The 22,756-nt window shown below is 36.6% G+C and overlaps 3 protein-coding genes across 13 annotated transcripts; all 3 read left to right on the forward strand.

Moving 5' to 3' along the window:
• Positions 1-1,926: 1,926 nt before the first annotated feature.
• On the forward strand, positions 1,927-6,527 carry LOC116171783 (neprilysin-2-like). 4 transcript variants are annotated; one of them, XM_031488780.1, is made up of 10 exons: positions 1,928-2,015; positions 2,390-2,689; positions 2,747-3,477; positions 3,522-3,668; positions 3,728-3,936; positions 3,990-4,112; positions 4,165-4,405; positions 4,450-4,618; positions 4,668-4,918; positions 6,077-6,527. In XM_031488780.1, exons 3-10 carry the CDS (start codon positions 2,923-2,925, stop codon positions 6,422-6,424), a joined length of 2,043 nt encoding a protein of 680 aa, XP_031344640.1. In that variant the 5' UTR covers positions 1,928-2,015; positions 2,390-2,689; positions 2,747-2,922; the 3' UTR covers positions 6,425-6,527. The 4 variants fall into 4 exon arrangements, with proteins under 4 accessions (XP_031344641.1, XP_031344640.1, XP_031344642.1 ...); XM_031488781.1 differs by lacking the exon at positions 2,390-2,689 and having other exon boundaries at positions 1,927-2,015; positions 2,898-3,477; XM_031488782.1 differs by lacking the exons at positions 1,928-2,015; positions 2,390-2,689 and having other exon boundaries at positions 3,129-3,240; positions 3,314-3,477.
• Positions 6,455-12,623, forward strand: LOC116171776 (neprilysin-2-like). 5 transcript variants are annotated; one of them, XM_031488759.1, is made up of 11 exons: positions 6,455-6,543; positions 6,593-6,671; positions 9,909-10,036; positions 10,087-10,607; positions 10,662-10,835; positions 10,888-11,081; positions 11,132-11,293; positions 11,342-11,582; positions 11,627-11,795; positions 11,849-12,102; positions 12,203-12,623. In XM_031488759.1, the coding sequence occupies exons 2-11, from the start codon at positions 6,637-6,639 to the stop codon at positions 12,545-12,547; spliced, it is 2,223 nt and encodes a 740-aa protein (XP_031344619.1). In that variant the 5' UTR covers positions 6,455-6,543; positions 6,593-6,636; the 3' UTR covers positions 12,548-12,623. The 5 variants fall into 5 exon arrangements, with proteins under 5 accessions (XP_031344619.1, XP_031344620.1, XP_031344622.1 ...); XM_031488760.1 differs by having other exon boundaries at positions 11,852-12,102; XM_031488762.1 differs by lacking the exons at positions 6,455-6,543; positions 6,593-6,671 and adding an exon at positions 9,474-9,775.
• Positions 12,624-14,138: 1,515 nt separating this feature from the next.
• LOC116171778 (neprilysin-2-like) lies at positions 14,139-22,756 on the forward strand. 4 transcript variants are annotated; one of them, XM_031488766.1, is made up of 10 exons: positions 14,139-14,276; positions 20,149-20,270; positions 20,317-20,864; positions 20,910-21,053; positions 21,105-21,313; positions 21,358-21,516; positions 21,600-21,840; positions 21,886-22,051; positions 22,096-22,346; positions 22,395-22,756. In XM_031488766.1, exons 1-10 carry the CDS (start codon positions 14,245-14,247, stop codon positions 22,734-22,736), a joined length of 2,214 nt encoding a protein of 737 aa, XP_031344626.1. In that variant the 5' UTR covers positions 14,139-14,244; the 3' UTR covers positions 22,737-22,756. The 4 variants fall into 4 exon arrangements, with proteins under 4 accessions (XP_031344626.1, XP_031344628.1, XP_031344627.1 ...); XM_031488768.1 differs by having other exon boundaries at positions 21,886-22,045; XM_031488767.1 differs by having other exon boundaries at positions 20,320-20,864.

The raw sequence follows: 22,756 nt of genomic DNA on the forward strand, positions 1-22,756 counted from the left end.
GAGGCTACAGAGACTGACCCGCCAAACCGTTGCTACCGCCGACCTCGACCAGGCGCGAAATTTTTCGCTTGGTGGCGCCCGAGCCCATCCGTCCGTTTCTACCTTTTCTTGCCGACGTTGCGCCGTCTTCCGCCGACAAATCAGGTTGTCACCGACCGCCACTGCTGCGTTTAATGAATAGAATTTGTATATCTATTTATTTATTTTAAATTAAACTCCAATTAATAAATATTCCGTCAATATTCCTTAATTTTGAAGCTCACCGCTTGTGCGTGAACCATCCCAGTTCGTCGCATAATTCCTTACTGACAATTTGTTGACTTTCTGTCCCATAGTTTAATGTCACTAATTGCCTGGGCCCATAACCTCTTGAATATTGCAATAATTCAGTATGCGATTAAATATACACGGCACAGTGAAAGAATACTAATATAAACATTGACATCTATCGTTCATGGCGGTCAAAATTGAGTTCCTACTAGCTACGATCAAAATCCACTTAACAACCTTTTAATAAATTTTCTTCACTAAAAGCACTGGCACAATTTTGTTACGAAAAAGGTTTCATGTGACTAAACTAAATATGTATGGGGTAAAGTGTCGTGTAACGTCAAGTCGAAATAACTATCTTTCTCTGGCTCAAAAGAGTCCGTCCATAAAATACATTACGTCCACATGAGTACTCATACGTAAGGGAATAGCTATTTGGGGGTATCGTATATATGTCAAAACAAACCCTGATAGTTTTAAGAGTAGGAAAGAATTCAATTCATTTCTCTTTCACTAGTATCTCATTAATGTAAATAATTTTGAAAAATACTATTCTCAATTTGATACTCCAATATGTCCGGAGAATTTTATTATGCAACTTCCACAAATTAATGTATCGTGAAAACCTAAAACTTTTTACCCCTTTTGTAAAGAGTAATAAAATTGTAACAAATATAACAAACGATCTCCTGGGTCAATGACAATTTAATCAGTTCTTCTTTTCTGTGTACATGATAACTCGCGAACCGTTTCGCACTTTCCTGTTCCGTTTTCAGTATTACGTTTATCATCACTCAAGGAAGAGCTAATTTTCAGTGTGCAGCGAACCTCGAGAAGTAAAAGAGAGTTGGCTACGACTAGCCAGGGAAACGGGTCTTCTGGTGAAACAACTACCAAAGTTTGACAAGCTCGTATCATTTTGGGCGCCAGACGTGTACCTACAAGTCAGGGCAAAAAGTAAATAAAAATGTAAAATAAAAATAAAATAACAATAACAATTTGTGAACACTAACATAATTCCAATTAATTTGAACTTACGTACCCTATTAATAATTTGGTTTCAGATTACGATATAGATAAAACAAAGAGCAAAGGCAATTAAATTAACACATATGACATAACCAAAAACGGGGAATTATATGAAATGAACTTTACCTTAAGAGGATTACAGCCCTCCTCATTCGCGTAAACACGCTGCAATAAATGATTTAAACAATTTTAGTTTGATATGACTGTGGAAATTTTTCACTTCAGAAATCACCTTCTTTTGCAAAAATCAGAACTGCCATTTCAACGACAAAAGCAAAAGTGAAGTTCATGTCAATGCCAATGGTTTTGGTACCCACTACTTCCAACACAATTTTTTTTTATAAAATTTATAAATTTAATAAAATGGAATCAACCCTTTCTAAATATTATTAAAATTTAAATGATAGTATCTTTTAATTTGTGGATAATTTTCTGAGAGAGAGACCATAAAATATACATAAACTAGTTATAGCACCTATCTGGTTAATTAACTTAAAATGGGCTTTCATTGACATATTCACATATTCACCTTATAACTTTAATGAGAAAACGATACGGTACGATTCAAAATGAACTTAATCGACCATGATCGACACGAAAGCGAAAAAAGAAAGGCCATTGCATGCCATAATCTCTTTAAATTAATACCCTAACCCATTAGTTGACTATTTTTAGTGTATTTATAGGAAACACCATTTCTAACTATTTCTGGTCAGGTATGTATGGCAATTTCTACCACAATTATCCACCTTATAAAGTTACTAACAACACATTTTAACAAATTAAATTTCTTTCTTCGGATACTCAATTGAACTTTCGTAATACAACCTACCCAAAGTGAATTTGTTCCCAGTTACTCGATAATATTTTGAAAGAAATCGAGATATTCCTTCATCATACCCTTCCATACCAATTATGTAATTCCTTAGTTCTTTAATACACTACATACTATACCTAATTATGGTAGTTTAGAGCGAATGAGAAATTTTAAATCCACTTACATATGTTGCTTTGCATTCAGAATTAATTGGATTACTCTCGGCCCAGTCGAGTTTGTGGTCCTGGTCTAACACCATAACATCCATTGTAGGTTTGTTCCTATTGGCCTGTTTAACTGTTTAAGTCTAAAGAAGATTTTAAAAGATAGTTGAAGAACACTTAAAATGAGTGCTCTTTTATTTGGGATACAGCTTTAAACTTTAAAGCCTCATATAGCCAAAAGCTCATAATATTAATCGGAATACGATTCACTTTCGAAAAATAAAAAAAAAGAAATTTCAAAAAAGTTGATGAGAGTAAAGGTTGTCTACATATATGACGTGCCAAAACATGCCAGTGGGGATTTAGAGTGGAGGTGAAACGATGGGCCAAAAGTCTTTACACATTTTAGGTACGTTCATTATCTTTCAAATGTTGTATATATGGTTTGATCATTTTTCTGGTTTAGCTGATCGTACGTTGAGTAGTATTGTGTAAAGTAAATGCATGAGTGCGGAATAATTAAATACTTGGACTAATGCAGGCACAATATGCAATGATAGCGTACTTCTGACAAGTTCCTCCAGATAAAACTAATTTTGGTGTCGTTTTATCAATAGATCACCGTGAAAGAGAGGAACGAGTATGGGAACATATCTAATTTTAAGTGTAGCTGTAAATATTGCGTTGGTGGCTTCAGATATAGCTACCAACCAAACATCAAACTTATGCTTAACTCCAGGCTGTATTCAAGCAGCCTCGAATATTTTAAGCAATATGGACGCAAGTGTTGAGCCATGCGATGACTTTTATCAATTCGCATGTGGCAAGTTTATCAAACAGGAAATGAATGGAACTTCATCCGTTAAATTAACGGAAGATTTGGTTGACAAACAGCTAAGAGTAGCACTGGAAGAGAACGTGACAACACAAGAACCACGACCGTTCAGGCTTCTTAAGAAGGTATATCAAGCATGCATGAATACAACTGCGATTGAGCGGGATGGCTTAACGACGATAAAATCAATTTTACTAGAACTAGGCGGATGGCCGGTGTTAAAAGGACAGATGTGGGATCAGGAAAGATTTGATTGGAAGCAGTCCGTTTACAGGTTTCGTAATTTCGGGTACGAATATAATTATTTCTTTGTCGTTAAACCATGGATAGAGATAGAGTATTATTCACAGCGTACGCTCTGTGTAAGTATAATACTGTTACTTTCACGTATTGAGCTGTTCTTCAGATAGAGCCAGCACATGTAACTCGTCCGAGTGACCTCAAATCGTACCTAAATAAAATGGTGAACGTTGCCACTGCTTTAGGCGCTGAAAGAAGAGTGGCCGAAAAGGAGCTTAATGAAACATTAAACTTCGAGCTCAATTTAAGTATGGTAATGTGCAGAGCGTTACAGTGTTAAATGAATCGGTTGAATTTTAATTATACGTTTAGATGGCAAGTGAACCTCGAGAAGATACAAACCGTTTCATATCTATATCAGAATTACAACAAACAGTTCCTAGTATTCCTTGGTTGGAGTACTTGAATTCAGTATTAAACCTTCCCCACGTTACTTTTCCAGCTCCTGCCCTAATGTTATTGCGGGTAGCTCCTAGTTACTTTTCAGATTTAGAGACACTGCTCTTTAATACACCAAAAAGGTTTAATAATCTTCAACATCTATATGTCAACTGATGATTTCTACTTATTGCAGAATACAGGCAAACTATCTTATGTGGAAAGTTGTCGAATCATCGATACCTTTCCTTACAGAGGAGGTGCAACTAGATAAGAGTCCATTCAGGTGGAAGAAATGCGTCAGTTTAACTTCAAAAAGGTTAGTGGCGACAATATTTAAAAGTACATCACTTTGACGTAATTACAATCAGCATGCCAATTGTCACCGGTGCATTATATGTTCGGAAACATTTCACCGAAGGAACCAAGCAAGACGTTATGGAAATGGTTTCCAACATCAAAAAACAATTTGCAAACACGATAAAAACGGCCGACTGGATGGATAACGATACAAAGCAACATGCGTTAGATAAAGTCGCAGCTATGTCCTCTTTCGTTGCGTATCCAGACGAATTCCTCTCAGACGAAATATTCAAAGACATTTATGAAGGGGTTGACATTAGAGTGTGTGTTTCATTTTATTAATTCATTTTCAGTTGCATGTGATGTCCGACAACTTCCTAAAAATCATACTGAGCATTACACTCTATGATTATCAGGATGCAGCCAAACGTTTAGTACTGCCAGTGAAGCAACCCGATTGGTTTGAATTCGGAAACGTCGTTAATGTGAATGGCCACTACGTTAGACAATCTAACATAATAAGTAAGTTAAACTGCGTGCTGTAATGAACATTGAAATGTTAAATTTACAGAACTGCCTGCCGCAATATTGCAAGGCGTCTTTTTCAGTACCGATAGGCCACGGTATATGAACTACGGGGGAATAGGTTTCATAATCGGACACGAAATTACTCACGGATTCGACAATACAGGCCGACTGTATGACAAATTTGGAAGTTTGAAAGATTGGTGGGCACCTTCCGCAAATACAAAGTTTATAAGAAAGGCCCAGTGCTTAATTGATCAGTATGGAAACGTTTCCGTACCGGAATTCGGATTAAATGTATGTTGACAAGAAAGCTACGTCTTTTTGCTTTCCGACTACATATAAAGGAAAGTATCGTGATACATTTTCGATATGCCAATGCAATATTGCGTTTTATGGACCTTTGAACAGACCCCAAACAAGTGATTTTTAGCTTGACGTGAACACGATAACTAAACAACGCCTGAACCGAATTTGGGGTGCATATAGACTGGTATTCGGTTTGATCCTTAACCATTCATAGTTGTTGAGGATGTCAAGTTTAAAAAAGCCCTGACGCGACGGCTTTCATTTTTTCGCATACACTTGCCACAGTGGCTTAAAAACTCTACAAAATAGTTATTTATATAACAAGAGCGCGAAGTTCAATTTCGCGCATTGCGACTGAAGGTATTTTGACGAGGTGAAGCCGAGTCAAAATATCAGTCAAATGCGCGAAATAACTTCTGAAAAATCTGATAAACTTTTGCGTTGGGTTTAAAATAAAGGTGCCAGAGGGCATTTTCTAAATCCACTATGCCTATGTTATAAGTAGTCGGACAGTCAAGCCAGGAATTTACTTGACAACTAGTTTTTATTTTCAACTGTTCTAGCTAAACGGGTCTGGTATCATTTTACGTGATAAAAAGAGGTAATATAAGGTTTCATATTTGACGCTGCCAGTTGGGTTCCTCTAAGGAAAGTAAATTTCTGCTGCATCGGTATTTTTACAAACGACCTTCGATTTGGGGAACCAATGCAAATAAAAAAAATAACGTAGTATCTCCGCCGTTGTTTTTCCGCCATGAAATGGGCGTTTTAAGTCAGTTTAATATAGAAAGAGGGGATGAGCTTTAGACAAAATTGAGGATTCGCGTTTGGTCGGTCAACCAGGAAGGTTCTGATTTTGAGTCGTGGTGCGAACACATTCTGGTCCGAGCCTTGGTGCTACGAAGTCGCTTTTGGGACTCAAGGCGAACAGTTTAGCTTTGGTTTAAATTTAAATCGACAACTTTTTCATCTAATTAAGAAAGCAAATTTTGAAATGTTACTAGATCAATTAGATTTAAAAGGTTGTAAAGTTGTCGAACTTTTGCGTTGAGTTCACAATAAATCCATTATTCCTATTTTATAAGTAGTCGGAAAGTCAAGCCAGGAGTTTACCTGACAACTAGTTTTTATTTTCAACTGTTCTAGCTAAACGGGTCTCTAACGCAACCAGAAAATATAGCAGATAACGGTGGTGTGAGAAACGCATATTTAGCATACAATGAATGGGTTCGGCGCAATGGAAAGGAACCACTTCTTCCCAATCTCAACTACACCGATAGGCAATTATTTTGGATTTCGGCTGCGAATGCTTTTTGCGAAAAGGTGTTACCGAGGAAGGAGCTAATTCAGATCAGTCGGTATCCTCCCACCAACTTTAGAATAAATGTAGCTCTAAGTAATACGGATTATTTTGCTAAAGATTTTAATTGCCGTATAGGAAGCGAAATGAACCCCTTTAAAAAATGCGCGGTTTGGAAGTTTCTTTATATATAATTATGTTCTTTGCTTTCTTTCAGTAAAAGAGCGAATAAGGAAATGATTAACTATTAAAATAGTTTTATGCAAAAGTGGATTATTAAAATTGTGCTAAATTATTCAACTGGAATGCTACTGTAAGTATTTCTAGTACAATTTTATATAATTTTTGTGCGAATGCATTAGCCAAATGGGTTTATCTCGAAGGTTTCGACTGGATCCAAAATGAGATGCAAAAGGATTTGGTAAATAATGGATTATCTAGGTAATTTAAATCTGGTTGTTAATTGAACTAACAACATGATGCAAATGCTATTCCGGTAGCCATTTGATAACTTGGTTACTTTCTTTAACACGAAGGAACCAGAGACTTGTAACAAGTCTCTGGAAGAAACTTGCAAGTTTATATTATTTATGCGTTAAAATGAAGAAGCAGGAGGTCTGTTCTAAGAGCTTATCCGACTTTTAATCAACGAATGTTCGGCATTGAAGGTCGGTGTCTAGGCAAATGACATTACTTGACTCGGAAATTAATATTTCCTCGCCAGTAATGTGTCATTTTCCTGTCTTTTATGTAAACAACTGTTAGAGATTTTAGTCTACAAAACAATAACTTCTAGGCAGTATTTTCATTAAAATGAAAAAAAAATTTCCTTTCAAACGACTGTGACCTGGTGCCCCCTAACGAAGGCAACAAAAACTAAATGCCAAGTTGTAACTAGTACATTTTTTGCGTTTTTTATTCCATTAAAACATGCGGAAGAAAAAAAAGGTTAAATGCAGTCAAAGTTTCAGTCATACATGTTCCACCAAACAAATATTCATTAGGTCACGTTCAAGTTTTTGTTTTGTCGATTGGAATCCGTCGAGCTCAATTTGTGATCTTTGTCAAGTCTATGAGAGACGCCTTTTTTTTAATCTGTCGGCAAATAGTATCGTTTTACGTGATAAAAAAAGGTAATGTAAGGTTTCATATCTGAGGATTCGCGTTTGATCGTTCAACCAGGAAGGTTCTGTTTTTGAATCGTGGTGCGAACACATTCTGGTCCGAGCCGTGATGCTAGGAAGTCGCTTTTGAGAGTCAATGCGAACAGTTTAGCGCTGTTCGGTAATTTTCATATAGAAAAATTTTGTATACAGTCGATATTTACCGAAACATATACTATATTCCATACATAATAGCACCCTGTATATTACTGTATATAAGGAGGTGCATATTGAATTGTCCTAATATTTGCCAATATATCGAAAGTTAACTATTTCTGTGGTTGTTATTATCTTGAACAGTACAAGTTTAAAAGAGCCCTTTTTTATGAATTATACCTACCCCTGATAGCGAAAAGAGATCTTTTAAGTAAACCAACGTAAAAGTAGAGGAGCTAACCAATTTTAATTTCACTGTTATGTTTTTTCGTGACAGTTTTCTGATTGCGATTTTCATTTTCATCAAAACAAGGTAAATTATCAATCAATAAATGGTAGCAAGGTTATAACTAAGATAAAGCCCTCGCGGAAAAGTGGTCATCATTGGCGCATGTCTTTCTTGCGAGGGAGAGTGCTGCTGTTGCATACCATTTAGTCACGTGCTATATAGCGCTCTTAAAAAAACATAAGAGGAGCAAGAATAGGAAAGTGCAGATCGTTAGGGGAAAGAGGGAGAGAATTTCTGAAAGACGCTTTTCATAATGAATAAATGATGAAAATGTAGTTAACTCGGCAAAAAACGATAGAAAAGTCTGGAAGTTGCGGGGAATTTGGGTCAGTGTAACGACAGCACAGTTTTTATGGTGAAGACGTTATGTCAAGTAATTCATTGAAGGGAGAACAACAATACACGACGAACAAAGAGGCAACATAAATTATGTAATGTCACCGAACGGTAATAAATTTCGCTAAATCTCGTGTTTCTCTCATACTAAAGTGACTACTAGGCACTTTTGAGGAGGAAGCATCAAGGTTTGCAAGTGTTCAAAGGTCTGTAGCCTGAACTCTTCTTTGCTTTCTTGACTCTCGACACTCAATTATCTTGATTTTCAGTTCCTCGTGGGTCGGCAAGGCAGTGAGTCTCCATCGTGGTGCAAAATACCTCGAAACTTGGTGGGAGACTCAGTAATACGGGTTAAGGAAATAATTCCTGATCTCCAGCGACAGTTCCTTGAGCTTCTGCCACGTTGTAAACAGATCATTTAAATATTTTCTCATATCGTCTACCTCCTCCCTGATCCCATAGGTAATTCAAGTTTAAAATCGCCTTTGATAAATCCCATAGGTAATTCAAGTTTAAAATCGCCTTTGATAAACTCCATGTACGATAATTTTCGTGTGTCGATGACTGTCCGTACGATTGTCAGTCGACAAATTTGGTCTGGTTGCGCATAGTTCAATGTCACTTCTTCCCTGTTCCTGGGCCCATAACCTCTTGAATATTGCAATTATTAACAAATTTTCTTTAATAAAAACACTGGCACAATTTTGTTACGAAATAGGTTTCATGTGACTAAACTAAATATGGATAAAGATTTGGTGTAATATCAAGTCCAAATGACTATTTGTTTATGGCTCAAAAGAGAACGTCTGCACTTCTGCATGCCATATATAGTACTGATATCAAAATAACCGGATTACTAACCTACAAGAAAACTCATACGAAGGCGAAAGAGGAGGAAGATGTGCTAATAAAATATCTTTTCATATTTTGCCGGAGTGAGCTTTTTTTTACAGAAGAAGCTTAAATGGACACATATTATCAGCTGCCATGGACTTTTTTCAAGTACAATTTACTAGTCTAAATTAATTTTACTACTTAAAAATTACTGTAGCATTATTGTTCTGTTATCTTTATTATAGTGGAATATAGATCAAGCAATTGTGAAGTGCTTTATGTTCAATAATTACCGCCTGAACGCACCATTTGGATCTGTGGAAGCGTTTGAATTCCACTAAAGCTATATGTGAGTAATTCGTCATGGAAAAATACTTAATATATACAAAAGCAATAGATGAATAACAACCACAATGGATAAACATATCGGAGGTGCCCTATGACCCCAATATAGGACCTTAGTTTAACTAAAATTTCTAACTATAATATATAATATAATAACTATAATTTTATATGCAAGGTTTCAAACTAAACATTAATTTTACTTATAAGCTGCTCTTAGTTTGGTTGAAAACAAGGAGGGTCCACTTTTTTGGGGAAGATGCCTTCTGCTGTCCCTCGAAAAAGTTCGATTCAAAAGAAAATTAAGGTTGACATGGCAACCATAAGCCGGTAGGGAAAGGGAAATTTAATTACCGAGTTTAAATATCACTACAAGAAAGCCAAGCAGATTATTCTTATTCTTATAAGTTGCTTTATAGTATAGTGTAAGTATTGGTTTTATAATAAATTCAGCTGTTGAAGAAACTACGTGCAGTAAGTATTTCTGTGCTGTTACTCCACATCAAACAGATATTTTCATATAGTTTTATTGTTTAAACAGGTTTCATCTTGTTTTAGGAACCCATCATGCAGGAATAGACCAACAACCATGAAGAGGTGCCCGATACTAGTGTCTACAGTAATCTGCTATATGACTCGTTTATCATTAATATCTGTGGTAATTGCACTCTATATCAAAACAGATGGTAAGTTTCACTTTAAAATTTGGCAACTTGACTAAGACAGTAAGAAATAGGCGCAATCCACGCTGAAGTGATGGCCAGTAGTCAACCAATTCTCAATTTGGATTCCTTAAGAAATGTGTGTACTACACCTGCCTGTCTTTGCGCATCTTCCAGTATTTTGAATAATATGGACCCAAGCGTAGATCCATGCGATGATTTTCATGAGTTTGTATGCGGCAATTATCTGAAAACGACTAATATACCAGATGATCAACATTCGATTGGAACAATGAATAAAGTAAATGAATTACTTCAAACACATTTACGATATACACTAGAAGAAAATATTAATCCAAGTGAACCTAAACCTTTCTTCCTAGCGAAACAGTTATACGCGGCATGCATGAACGTGACCGCGATCGAGTTAGACGGATTGACGACCGCCAAATCACTTTTGAAGGAATTTGGCGGATGGCCTTTGCTTGGGGGGCCAAAATTAGATCGAGAAAAATTTGATAGTCAATCATTGTGTGTATTTTTAAATTTTGAGGTTCAACTGGACCACAGGAATACTTCAAGGAACGTTATCTATGTAAGTATAGGTTAGGGGAAGGGACATTGTCGTTTAGCTCACCGTGTGCTGCAGGTGTCACATGCGAGTTCAATTTTTTTTTCACCCTACCCGTACAGTATGATCGAAAAGTATCTGGAACATCTTTCTAGTTACATGGTCGATATTGCTGTTATCTTTGGTGCTAGCAAAGTAGTGGCCGAGAAGGAATTCGTTAAAGTGTTTAGATTGGCAGAAAAATTGCATTATGTAACGTTTATTTTCGATTGTGTTAAACGATCACTTTTACTATTATGTTTAGATTAAAAAAAACATAAAGTGCACAGTCCTCACTCTCATGTCTGTGTCTAAACTTCAACACAAGTTCCCAGGTATTCCTTGGTTAAAATACTTTAACCACGCATTTAACTTACCTGATACACGTATTAATATGGTCTATGTTTGTCCCGCCTATATTTTGGAAGTAGAAAAACTGCTGAAGATTACATCCAAAAGGTATCACTACAAATGTTACTAATGAAAAGAATTGAACATTTACATTGCAGAACACAAGTAAACTACTTTATGTGGAAGATAGTTTCTACAATGGTGGTACCTCACCTTACGAAACACTTGCGAGAACGCGAGCTGAATTATACCTCATTGTTGAGTGGGCGAGTGCGAAGACAGCCCAGATGGAAGCAATGCGTCGATGTAGTCGCACAAGGGTTAGTATAAAGTATCGAAGATTAAGTTATATAATGAAATACAAGCAGTATGCCCCTTGCTACCGGTGCTTTGTATGTTCGAAGATATTTTCGATTAGAGACAAAACGACAAGCTATGGAAATGGTTTCTGACATTAAAGGCGAATTTGTTAATATCTTGAAACGGGTCGATTGGTTAGATAACACAACCAAAAACCTCGCCCTAGAGAAAACCTTAGCTATGGTGTCACATGTTGCATATCCCGATGAGATACTGCTGAATAAAAATTTAGAAGCATATTACGAAGGGGTAAGCAAACGACGATATTCTCGTAACCTTACATTCAATGTTAGCTTAATTTTACGTCGGAAAATTACCTGGATATGCGGTTTCGTCTGAAATTATTTGGACGTGAATGCTCGGCCAAAAGTTTAAGGCTCCCAATAAACAAAACCGACTGGACCACTCACGCAGATTCGGCAGTGGTCAACGCATTTTATAGAGTTAAAGAAAACAGTATACGTAAGTTTGTCTGGTGAGTAATATTTGTGGTTAGATTGATAGCTGATCTAAAGCAGAAATTCCTGCCGGAATATTGCAAGGAGCTTACTTCAGCATTGATAGGCCGCAGTTTATGAATTATGGCGGCATTGGCACTATTATTGGTCATGAAATTATTCACGCGTTTGATAGTAAAGGTGTGAAGTATGATAAAGACGGAAAACGTTCGTATTCGTGGTCATCATCAGCAATGGAGGCATTGGAGCTGAAGAAAACATGCCTCGTTAATCAATATGAGAAGTACACCATCCCCGAACTCAAAGTAAATGTAAGTGTTGAATTTGTGACTTTTGTGAAAAAATCTACAACAAACACTAACTAAATTGTTACTTTTTTGTCTAAATTTGTCACTAATCCAAAATTTTCAGTTGAACGGTGTTCAAACGTTGGCGGAAAATATAGCCGATAACGGTGGTTTCAGGGTGGCTTACTTAGCGTATAAGAGATGGGTTAAACGAAATGGAGAAGAGCAAAGACTACCAATCTTAAATTATACCGATAGTCAGTTATTTTGGATTTCTGCTGCTACTTCTCAAGGGTGTTCAAAAGGTCGCGTGGAGCACGCCGAGTACCTTTTTCACAAAGACCCGCATTCACCTGGCAATGTTAGAGTTAACTTCCCACTAGCCAATACGGATTATTTTGCTGATGATTTCAATTGTCCAGAAGGAAGTAAAATGAACCCAGTCGATAAATGTATGGTTTGGAAATGATGTCTTTTTTGTTTAATTTAGTAGGCATATAACATTTAATAAAGTAATGCAACACAAGGTCCATTGACGATGATAATTTCGGTATTCTGTATTTTACTATTAGCAATTTCGATGCCACTGGTGGTCCTCTGTTAGTTTTTGGGGAATTAAAGCGTATAGTCTCAACGTAAAAGCTAGTAAGTAAGTGTAGCGGGAAGCAAAATTGCGTCCATTTGATCATAAAAAAGAAAGGAAAGTTTTCCGAAGCTCGCGTTTGTCTTTTTAGCCAGTGTTTTTTGATCAGCCCACATCTTGTTGTGAAAGAGATGGTATATTCGATACGAAGATCAAAACTATTTTGAGGTGCATGCAAAATCGCAATTTCCCGACTTAGGTACTACATGAATTGTGGATCTGGTAAGATACATTGAACCCAGCTTTCAAGTGGTTGATGTGCTACGGTAACCTGATAGCAGAAGATAGATTTCCATCCTGCTGGAATCGCTGTCAATATTGACTTTTCCGTTTGGTTTCGAATAATTATTATATTCGAACTATTAACGAACGTAATTTTAAATTTGATTGTGTCATTTCATTTGTTTCTATGAATTTCTAAGATAGATTTAATATAACTCTCGCCAGGAAAGATTGCCGGTCACAGAATACTTGATCCCGATCTACAATCTCTGTTTTTCGTAAGGTGCTAGAGACTTCAGGGATAGTATCGTGTCAATGTTGAACGAAAAGATTTTTTGTTCAACATTAGCACGCTCCTATTCCAGAAGTCGCTAACATGTTAATAAAAACAAAGATTGTAAATCGACACAAGGTGTGCTGTGACCGTCAATCTTTCGAGGCGACAGTTATATTTGATTTGCAGGAATATTGTCAGTAAGGTGTACTTTTTGTTGTTCACTTTAGAGGTTGTAAGGATTTGTTCATTTATCTCATTGTTTAGGCATAATAAATGTAATACACTTTTAATGAGCTTTTTGGAGGGAGTAAGAAAGTTTTAGATTTCAAAGAGAAGTCTATATGGAAGTTGCATACACCTTCCGAAACATATTGGAGTACAAAATTTTGAGTTAGTTTTTTCCAAATTTTGAAATTTTGGATATCAGTGAGAATGGCATCGATTGAATTCTGTCCTATTTGTAAATAATTTTTACTGAGCTAGTTGGCAAGTAAAAGTACAAAAAAGTAGGTCATCGAATGTGCCGTGATGTCCCCGTAATCAAAGAAGTGGTAGAATCAATCTAAGGATACGGTCGCTGATCTTTAACTGTGTAATAATACCTAGATTTACTATTTTTAAGTTAATAAACGTAACTATTGATAAGAGCCCCATGATTTTTAATTACGATTGTTTTGTTATCTTTATGGGTAGAAAATTCCTGTAACAGCGTTTTCTTTCTGAACTCGAAAAATGGCACACCGAGAACAACTCGAGATTTATAACTGTTTTGTGGATAGGTACTTAGGTTCACGCCTTATTAAAAATGTATTAATGAAAATGGAGGACAGTTTAAACAATAGAAGAAAACGGACAACGTTACCATAGCAACTCGTAGTGATTGAGTGGGGAGTTGAGCTATGTATACCTAATAGCATTTTATTGAATCACTTACCTAGCTCTTTTTATTATTAATGTAAGCACAGTACGATTGTCTTCTCTTATTTTTATAATCATACAGTACATCGGGCTTTGGTGGTTTGTAATGGCCCAGGAAATTGAACAAGTAGCACCCAAGTGAGTAATTTCGCTAACTAAATCTAGTGTTCTCGTTCTAATTCAGTTCAGATATAAATTGTTGAGAAGCCGGGAGATCATTAATTTTGCCTGTGATTGTACATACGTATATGTGCAAAGAGTATGGTTACCCTTTGGTATGTGTTTAATAGCCTTTAAAACGTGTTTTTTCTTTGGTTTAGATTTAGAACATATTAATGTGTGATCATCTTTTCAATAATTCTATGGAATATGGATTTTACAACTCGTACTCTTGTAAAGCTTACAATATTTTCGCCCCTATTTTCCACAAGAACAGCTATTGGGTTCACGCTATTCGTAAGTGTAGTCATAGTTGAACCAACTAACCACGTCGTTAATTGCGGGGTGGCATGTTAGAGGGTCGTAATAAACTTTTTTTTTTTTCTAAAAGAATCTTTGTACCAAAGTTTGTACATTTCCAAAATCCTTTCATTTTGAAATAATTCTACAAACAGTTTCACATGGACAATAAAATCAATGCTTCACTAATTGCGTTGTATTTACTCATATTTCTGGTCTTTATTTTTAAGTGGACGGGGTTTCGGCCAAGGGCTGCTCTACCAACCCAAACGACTATACATTTGCAAATATTCATGCCCAAACCCGGATTTGAACCAGGGACTCTTATAATACCGCAGCGCCACAGCGGCCATCAACGCAATTCCACATGGGCCTCTTGTACTATAAAAAAATAATTATGTAGCTTGGTATATCGTTTCTTCTACCTCAATAAATCAATTTGTATATAGTTTTGAATGGGTTGACTTATTTTTAGGTTTTTCCATGACTTGTCCCTTTTTCTCCCATAGAAAATTTGCCCCCAGTAAGGTATTAGCTACCCAGGAACTTCTAAAGGAAAATGTGCGTTAAAACAATCTCAATAAATTAGTATAGGAAATTTTATCTTTGGAGCTAATTGTATGTACTCAAATCCTAAAACTCTCTTCTGCTTCTGTGATAGAATTAACATAAAATTCGCTTCCGATTGCTTATCACACATCTGAAGGTCGGTGAGTGGTGTTGTATGCACACCTCAAGAACTGTTTCAAAAACAAGATTTTAATTTAAACATAGAACAATACATAGAACATACTTTCTCTTCGGTACAAATTTCCATAGAGTAAGCTTTTGCAATGGAGCATTTTGGAAAATACCACGGGCCCAAAACTAATTTTCCGAAGCAAATTTTCCGAGGCGAGCTTTCTTGGGTGCAAATTTTCTAGTTTCACTTTACTAAACTTTTACTCCTCAGAAAAATTTACCTACGAGAAAGTATTCCAGCGAAGATCAAATTCTCGCGGACCGAATTTTCGGGGCTTGAATGCTTAGGGGCAGGTTTTATTTTATCGAGTCGAGTTTTCCGGAGCAAATCTGCGGTTTTACAAATGGGATTACTCACTCCATTCCCTCCTCTCTTTTACATTAACAAAAACAAAGAAACCTATTATTTTTAAGCCTAGGAGCAGCCAAGGCTCAGGAGCCAAGGTACCTGATATACACTTTTTCACTTATTTATTTTTTGTGGCTTCTGGGACGGCGAATACTGACTTTATTTTTCGTTTGCATATGCCCGCTTACCCCAAATTTTATTTTCTGGAAGGTTTGAAAAAATGCTACATTCCTCACAGTTAGTGCTTAATTATCAAAATATGTGCACTTATTGCACTAGCATTCTAATTCAATTTTGTTATCTAAGAACAGGTATTATGTGATGTACATTATACAGGTCTGATTCATGTAGAATTAGATATTATCTTTTAAAATTTTGTGATATGAATCAGTCGTTTAAGTGAGTGTGTCGAATAAAGAGCTGCAGCTATGGGAGCATTGTACTTTATTTCGTGCAATTGAAGAATGATGATGATATCGCTAAACAAAGTAAGTGAAAAATTTCTAATTATTGTCAAATTAGGCCTAAAAGGTGGTAATTTACGTGTATAGTAAAGAATAGGAAATAACACAGCAATCAACCTTCCAAAGGAGGAAAGATCATAGGCAAATATACAGGGTTGTGTGGACCATATCTCAGAAACGATGAAAAGGAATAGTTCAAAAATATTTTTAAGATTACCGCTTTTCCGGTTGTATCAGAACGATACCGAAACTTTTCTTGTTTCAAATTCAAATTTACACATTTTTCCACTGTTTCAGAGGTTCAATAAATTAGCGATATCACTATTGTCTGAAAACTTTGCAAAATGATTTTTTTACGAATGGACAGCTTAAAGTAGTTAGAGCGCCTAGGTAAAAGTAACAAGAAGTTGGTGAAAATTTGGTCACTTATTCTCTAAGAGACGCACTTTCTAATGGTCAAAAGAAAAAAGTGTTCCTATGTGCCGTTTCTGAGAGATTTGACAGTAAAAACAGGGTATTTTAACATGGGCTCTTATGGACATACTCAGTTTTTCTGAGCTAGCGAAGGTTTTTGTATCAAGACTTAAATGAGATGGGTCTCATTAGAAGCGAAATTTTGTGACGAATCTAAATATGCACGGAAAAGTACATGTTCATGATGAAATAAGGAAGATATTTACCGCCGAGCGGCGTCTGATCTGACGCGGCGGCACGCTATGCAGCACGCGTTTAAATCTGATGACTTTTCCACTAGGTCTAGTATATAGCTGAGCTAGGACAATCTTTTCCTTCTTCTGCTGAGCACTTTTCTTCACAAAAGGCATGGTGTCTTTCAGAAAGAACATCAAAACCAGCGATATTTATAAAGGCCTGCACACGTCTTGTTGACACACTGATCGGATCGAGATCAAGATAGCGGCTGGGGATCTCTGGCGCCAACATCGAAAAACCAAATCCACTACACCGACTTCACGTAAAACGCCAAATTGTTTAGTTTCCCGGCTTTTACATACGTCTCGCATACGTTTTGATTAAAAATAAATATATTCGTTTAGGATGTACCGCTTACACTGTGAATATTTAGTCGCGGTGTGTCGTCAACATTTAGTGTGCAAAGGTTTGAAACAGGGTCGAAAAGTAGGGAGACTAGTCAAGTTGACTACTGTATATACCTTTTTAAAATTCATGTAAGACGTTTGCATTGTGCTGAGGTACAAAATACCACTCATACCGTATTTCTAATTATGTTTCCTTCATAACAACATTTTTTTGGGTACGTTTACCGTAAGTAATAGGTAGGCCGAGTATATCACTTGACTTCAGCCAAACGCGCTCTAACTACTTTAAAGTCCACGCTAGCAAATGTTATTTTATTGGTCTGATTTTCAAATTTGATTCGAAAATAATACGAATAAGCGTTCAAATTTGGCAATCGGTTTTTGGGTGAAAAATGTTTCAAATGGAAACCATATCTTTACTATTCATCAATGGAAAGAGCATACAAACAACGGGCAAAATTTTTCTAAAATGGACAGTTTTTTCTTTAGAAAAAATTTTCAAGTACATCTGTTACCCGTAACATTTGCTGAGGTATTCTAGCCATCTCGTGCCGAATATTTTCTTTAAAACCTGCAAATTACAATCTTGGTACTCTCGTTTGAGCCGATTAACGGCAGACAGCTTTAATCTGAAATGATTTAGTATATTAACAAAATAAACCATCGATCAAAGTTGTACTTTCTCTTACATTTTCTTATTTAGGTTTTTTAGGTATACGACGAGTATTCAGTCAATGTACAAAGACCGATTCATTTAAGATTTTTTTTGATTATGTTCAATAAAATTTAATGCACTTTCTTAAAGAGATCCGATAGATGTTTTGAATACAAATCAAAAAGAATTTCGTTATCTTAATTATACCATTTTCTGGAATCGATGGTTGCATTATGGGACAAACAAAAACAAAGAAAATATCACTTTTTATTTCAACAAGTGCTCAAAATGTTGCCGGTTATGGGCCAAACAGTGATATAGGCGATGTTCAAATACGTGACGGACATTTTCGAAAACATGTTGTGGGATATCATGGCAGCTGCCAGCTTTCATCCATTCATTTAAACTTTCGGGTTAAATTAAATTTATTTATTTATTTACCTTACGAATTAGGAAAACTGCAGGAAAACCTTATTCGGAGTAGTCTACAGAATGGTCGAAAGTGGTCTAAGGTAATTCTCATCTCTGCCACAGATGACAAATTCACCTCAACCCAGGTTCGAACACCCGACCTCCGGATTTATAGTCCAATGCTCTACCACTGAACCATAAAGTCGGATAAAACCTTTCAAACAAGCTATTACTCGATACCACTTGTCATTTAAAGTTTTGAATGGAATGACCTTGGCGGCAGAGGGTGAAAGGAGGTGAATCTTTTGACGTGTCTCGGCGTTTTTTCCTTTAATCAGTGGTTTTCGATAAATCCGGGGGAGGGGGGGAAGTTTTCAAATGAACACCCTGTATATAACCCAATCTCTATCTTTCATAATAACATAGTTACCCATGCAATACAATTGGATCTTGGACAGTATACACTGTGTCCAAGATAAGGATATCCATCATGGTCAAATTAAGGCCAAGTTTCGAAATTAAACAATTCCGATTACTTCCGAAGATGTGCCAGAAAAACCGAAATTTGTCGATTTGGTTTTTATTTTTTTCTGGAGCTATTTAAAGAGATACAAAAAAATAGAAAGCACTTTCTCATTGCAACTTTTTGCGCTCGACAAGGCCCCGTTGAGAGATTTTTTAATACAATGTTTCGTTTCGGAGAAATTATCAACTTTATTTTTTTTATGGACCATATAAAAAAATAAAGTTGATGATTTCTTCGAAATGAAACGTTGTATTGTAGATCTCAAAAAGTGGCAATGAGAATGTTATATTTTTCTATTTTTTTGTATCTCTTCAAATAGCATCAGAAAAAATAAAAATCAAATCGGAAAATTTCGGTTTTTCTGGCATATCTTCAGAAGTAGTCGGAATTTTTTTTGTTTTCTTTAAAACATAATTATAACTGTTTAATTGTACAACAACAGTGTATATTTTCATTAGTTTCCCAGATAATAATCAACTAAGCTCGTCGTTGGGCACATTTTACAATGCGTACTGCATTTGCAGATATGGGAGGAATAAATTAGGGCATAGTCTCATACTATTCCATACAAACGATATTCTTTGTCTGGCACATTCCAATAACGGTACGTTGTAGTGGGTAGAGACCTTAAGGGTTTATGTTTTTTATTGAGTAGTAATCATGCGTTCCATCATCGCGATCAAGATACACTGCTTTCGGCATTTTGATCACATTGTACAATATTTAAACACCAAAAATGACGGACCCGTGTGGCGTATAAAGAGGAATTCTATGCACTTGTCCATCTAGCCCAATTAAACTAGGGTACTAATAAAACCTAAATAATTATAATTCTTCTAAGGTATCTGCCACGACTAAAATCTCGATATTGACGTAAATGTTGTTAATTTGAAGAATTCAGCAGCCTTCTTCTACATTAAACTTTCTTTTCAAACGTAACTGGCCAAACGGACTGTGTCGCACAAATAACGCCCACCAATCAAAAGGGTTGCCCAACAAAAGACTAGAAGCAACAGCCAACATACGTAAAATCCTCGTTTAATGTCCGTATCTTCTCAACAACTCTTCCCCTTTCCTCAACTTCCGCCTCTCCTTTTTTAACAAAATAAGGCTACACCTATGTATTCTAAACGGCTACAACACGTCTTTATCTTGTAATTTAATTAACTATGGAGCGATGAGAAAGCTTCTTATCTACGACCGGAGAAAAACATGAGATTCTAGCCTAGCCGTTCGATCCAGATACACACATTTGGCCATGGTTTCCTCAGATTGTCACTTTAGTATGAAAATAAGATTATCAAGTGTGCTAGCCAACAAATAACTCATAATTCGCTTTACCTTTAGATTTTCAACATGGAAAAGTCTGACACATATACAGAAGAACCTAACAGTACTTTCTATTGTACTTTTTTTGACAATCATACTGGGCTTTGTATTATATAACAGTACTCTTTCGAAATCTACGAGTAAGTATGCTAGAGTTAGAAGAAATTGATTATACAATTATTGTAGCAGTTAGCCACACTGAAGCTTTACTGGATAACCATCCGGGTTCAATCGCCAATCAAAATGTATGTTTAACATCGGGTTGTATTCGTGCAGCTTCAAGCGTGTTGAAAAACATGGATCCAAGCACTGATCCATGTGAAGACTTTTACCAATTCGCGTGCGGTAATTTTCTCAAGACGACAAACCTTTCACGCGACCAATCTTCGATTACGTCGTTTACCGTTGCGAAAGATTTGCTTCAACATCAGTTACGTAAAATGATGGAAGCGCCGCAAACTCCAACAGAACCGAAACCTTTCGCTTTACTGAAGAGGCTCTACCAAGCTTGCATGAATGAAACTGAGATCGAATTAGACAACTTGAAAACCATGAAATCAATTTTGCACGAATTGGGCGGGTGGCCAGTGTTGGAAGGGCGAAAATGGAATCGGGAAAGCTTTGATTGGATAAAGTCGGTTGCTAGGTTGCGAAAGTCTGGGTACAGTCCTCATTACTTCATTCGTTTGAGTGTTAAACCAGATGTGTACGATGCTTCATACAAGATGCTCAATGTAAGGTAATGTCCTGTTGATTACTAGTTCAGTAGTGTTTTGCAGATAGATCAAGGAGATCCGTTTATAAGCAGTGACCAAGGCATCTTTGATTATATGGTACATATCGCGGTGATCTTTGGCGCTAAAAAAGAGGTAATCCGAGAGGAGTTATACGACACGTTTAAATTTATAGAGAAGCTAAGAAATGTAAGGTCGAGTAGGTACTATAAATTTGGTTTCTATCAGTCGTGTGTTTAGATCTCGCTTCCAAATTCCTTGGCATGGTACCATCACAAGTATGTGTTTGAACTTGAATACGAGTTTCCCAGTATTCCTTGGTTAACATACTTCAACTCCGTTTTAGCCATTCCAGATTATAAAATTAAACGTACTGACGTAGTAAGGGTTCGTGGTCCTACTAGATACATTTCCAAGCTGGAGAAATTACTTATTAATACGCCCAAGAGGTACCACTTACTAGTTGTAGCAACATTTAATAACTTCGTTGTAGGGTACAAGCAAATTATCTTATGTGGCGAGTTGTTAATGCATCAATTCCATATCTCACACAAGAATTACGCCAACGACAAGCGCGATTTGTCACAAATGGCAGTAGACCTACCAAGGGAGAGTCGCGTTGGAGAGAATGTGTCACTGTGGCTTCAGATAGGTGAGTCGTCCCATCAATTTGATTTGGTGGAGTTTCGGCTCTTTTCTGCAATCACGTTTAATGTTGGTTTTAATATGTTACAGTATGCCTATTGCTGCGGATGCGTTGTACGTCCGGACACATTTTGACGTTGCCACCAAGAAAAAAGCAATAGAAATCGTATCTGATATAAAGAACGAATTTGTTCATATACTTAAGAAAGCTGATTGGATCGACAAGATTACCAAGAAACGTGCGTTAGAAAAAGCCGCTGCTATGTCATTCCACATTGCATACCCGGAGGAACTGATGTCAGATAAAAAACTGGAATGGCTTTACAAAGGGGTGAGTACGCTAACTTCTTCTTCGCATTACTTAAATTCCGTTTAGCTCGATTTTACATCGAACAGTTATCTGGAAATGTTGTCGAAAATTAACTTGTTTAAATACGAGAACGAGTTCAAGATGCTACAGGCACCAAATCCGCCCGAATGGACAACTCGCGGAAAGACTTCCACGGTTCAAGCGTATTATCATACTACCGAAAACAGTATTGGTACGACTTTCTCTCCTTAACTTAGTTATCAATGCATTCTACAGAACTCCCTGCCGGGTTGTTGCAAGGCACATTCTTCGGTAACGATAGACCGCGGTATATGAACTATGGCACAATTGGTTTTGTAATTGGTCACGAAATTACTCACGGTTTTGACGATCATGGTCGAAAGTATAATAAGCATGGTGAATGGTATAATTGGTGGGCACCGTCAACAACAAAAACATTTCTTAACAAAGCCCAATGCATGGTGGATCAATATGGAAATCAGACCATAGCAGAACTTGGATTAAATGTAAGGCAAATACAAACAAATAACTTGTGTTACCCCCTATTGTTCTAGTTAGATGGCATCAAAGCACAGGGCGAAAATATAGCCGACAATGGTGGTATAAGAGAAGCTTACTTGGCGTACATTAGATGGGTTAAACGGAATGGAAACGAACCAGTCCTTCCAGGGCTCAATTATACACATCTGCAATTGTTCTGGATTTCCAATGCTAACATGTGGTGCGCAAAGGAATCTTTGCAATTTATCAGGTTGCAAATCGAGGATGACATACATTCACCGAAAAAATTTCGAGTAAACATTCCTTTTGGGAATACAGGTTATTTTGCTGAGGACTTCAATTGTCCCATTGGAAGCAAAATGAACCCCGTAGATAAATGTGTTCTGTGGAAGTGATTAAAATGTACGAAGAGGTC

The sequence above is a fragment of the Photinus pyralis genome, unplaced genomic scaffold (assembly GCF_008802855.1).
Source record: "Photinus pyralis isolate 1611_PpyrPB1 unplaced genomic scaffold, Ppyr1.3 Ppyr1.4_LG5, whole genome shotgun sequence".
Classification (NCBI taxonomy): domain Eukaryota; kingdom Metazoa; phylum Arthropoda; class Insecta; order Coleoptera; family Lampyridae; genus Photinus; species Photinus pyralis.

Excerpts from the sequence above, each read along its gene's own strand:
- LOC116171783 (XM_031488781.1), top strand. The coding sequence starts at position 2,923 with ATGGGAACATATCTAATTTTAAGTGTAGCTGTAAATATTGCGTTGGTG. Across the intron at positions 3,669-3,727 it reads TCGAGCTCAATTTAAGTATG|ATGGCAAGTGAACCTCGAGA; the intron begins GTAATGTGCAGA and ends TTATACGTTTAG. Across the intron at positions 4,406-4,449 it reads TCAAAGACATTTATGAAGGG|TTGCATGTGATGTCCGACAA; the intron begins GTTGACATTAGA and ends ATTCATTTTCAG.
- LOC116171776 (XM_031488759.1), top strand. The coding sequence starts at position 6,637 with ATGCAAAAGGATTTGGTAAATAATGGATTATCTAG. Across the intron at positions 10,836-10,887 it reads TGGCAGAAAAATTGCATTAT|ATTAAAAAAAACATAAAGTG; the intron begins GTAACGTTTATT and ends TATTATGTTTAG. Across the intron at positions 12,103-12,202 it reads TCCCCGAACTCAAAGTAAAT|TTGAACGGTGTTCAAACGTT; the intron begins GTAAGTGTTGAA and ends CAAAATTTTCAG.
- LOC116171778 (XM_031488766.1), top strand. The coding sequence starts at position 14,245 with ATGGCCCAGGAAATTGAACAAGTAGCACCCAA. Across the intron at positions 21,054-21,104 it reads TTATAGAGAAGCTAAGAAAT|ATCTCGCTTCCAAATTCCTT; the intron begins GTAAGGTCGAGT and ends TCGTGTGTTTAG. Across the intron at positions 22,052-22,095 it reads TACTACCGAAAACAGTATTG|AACTCCCTGCCGGGTTGTTG; the intron begins GTACGACTTTCT and ends TGCATTCTACAG.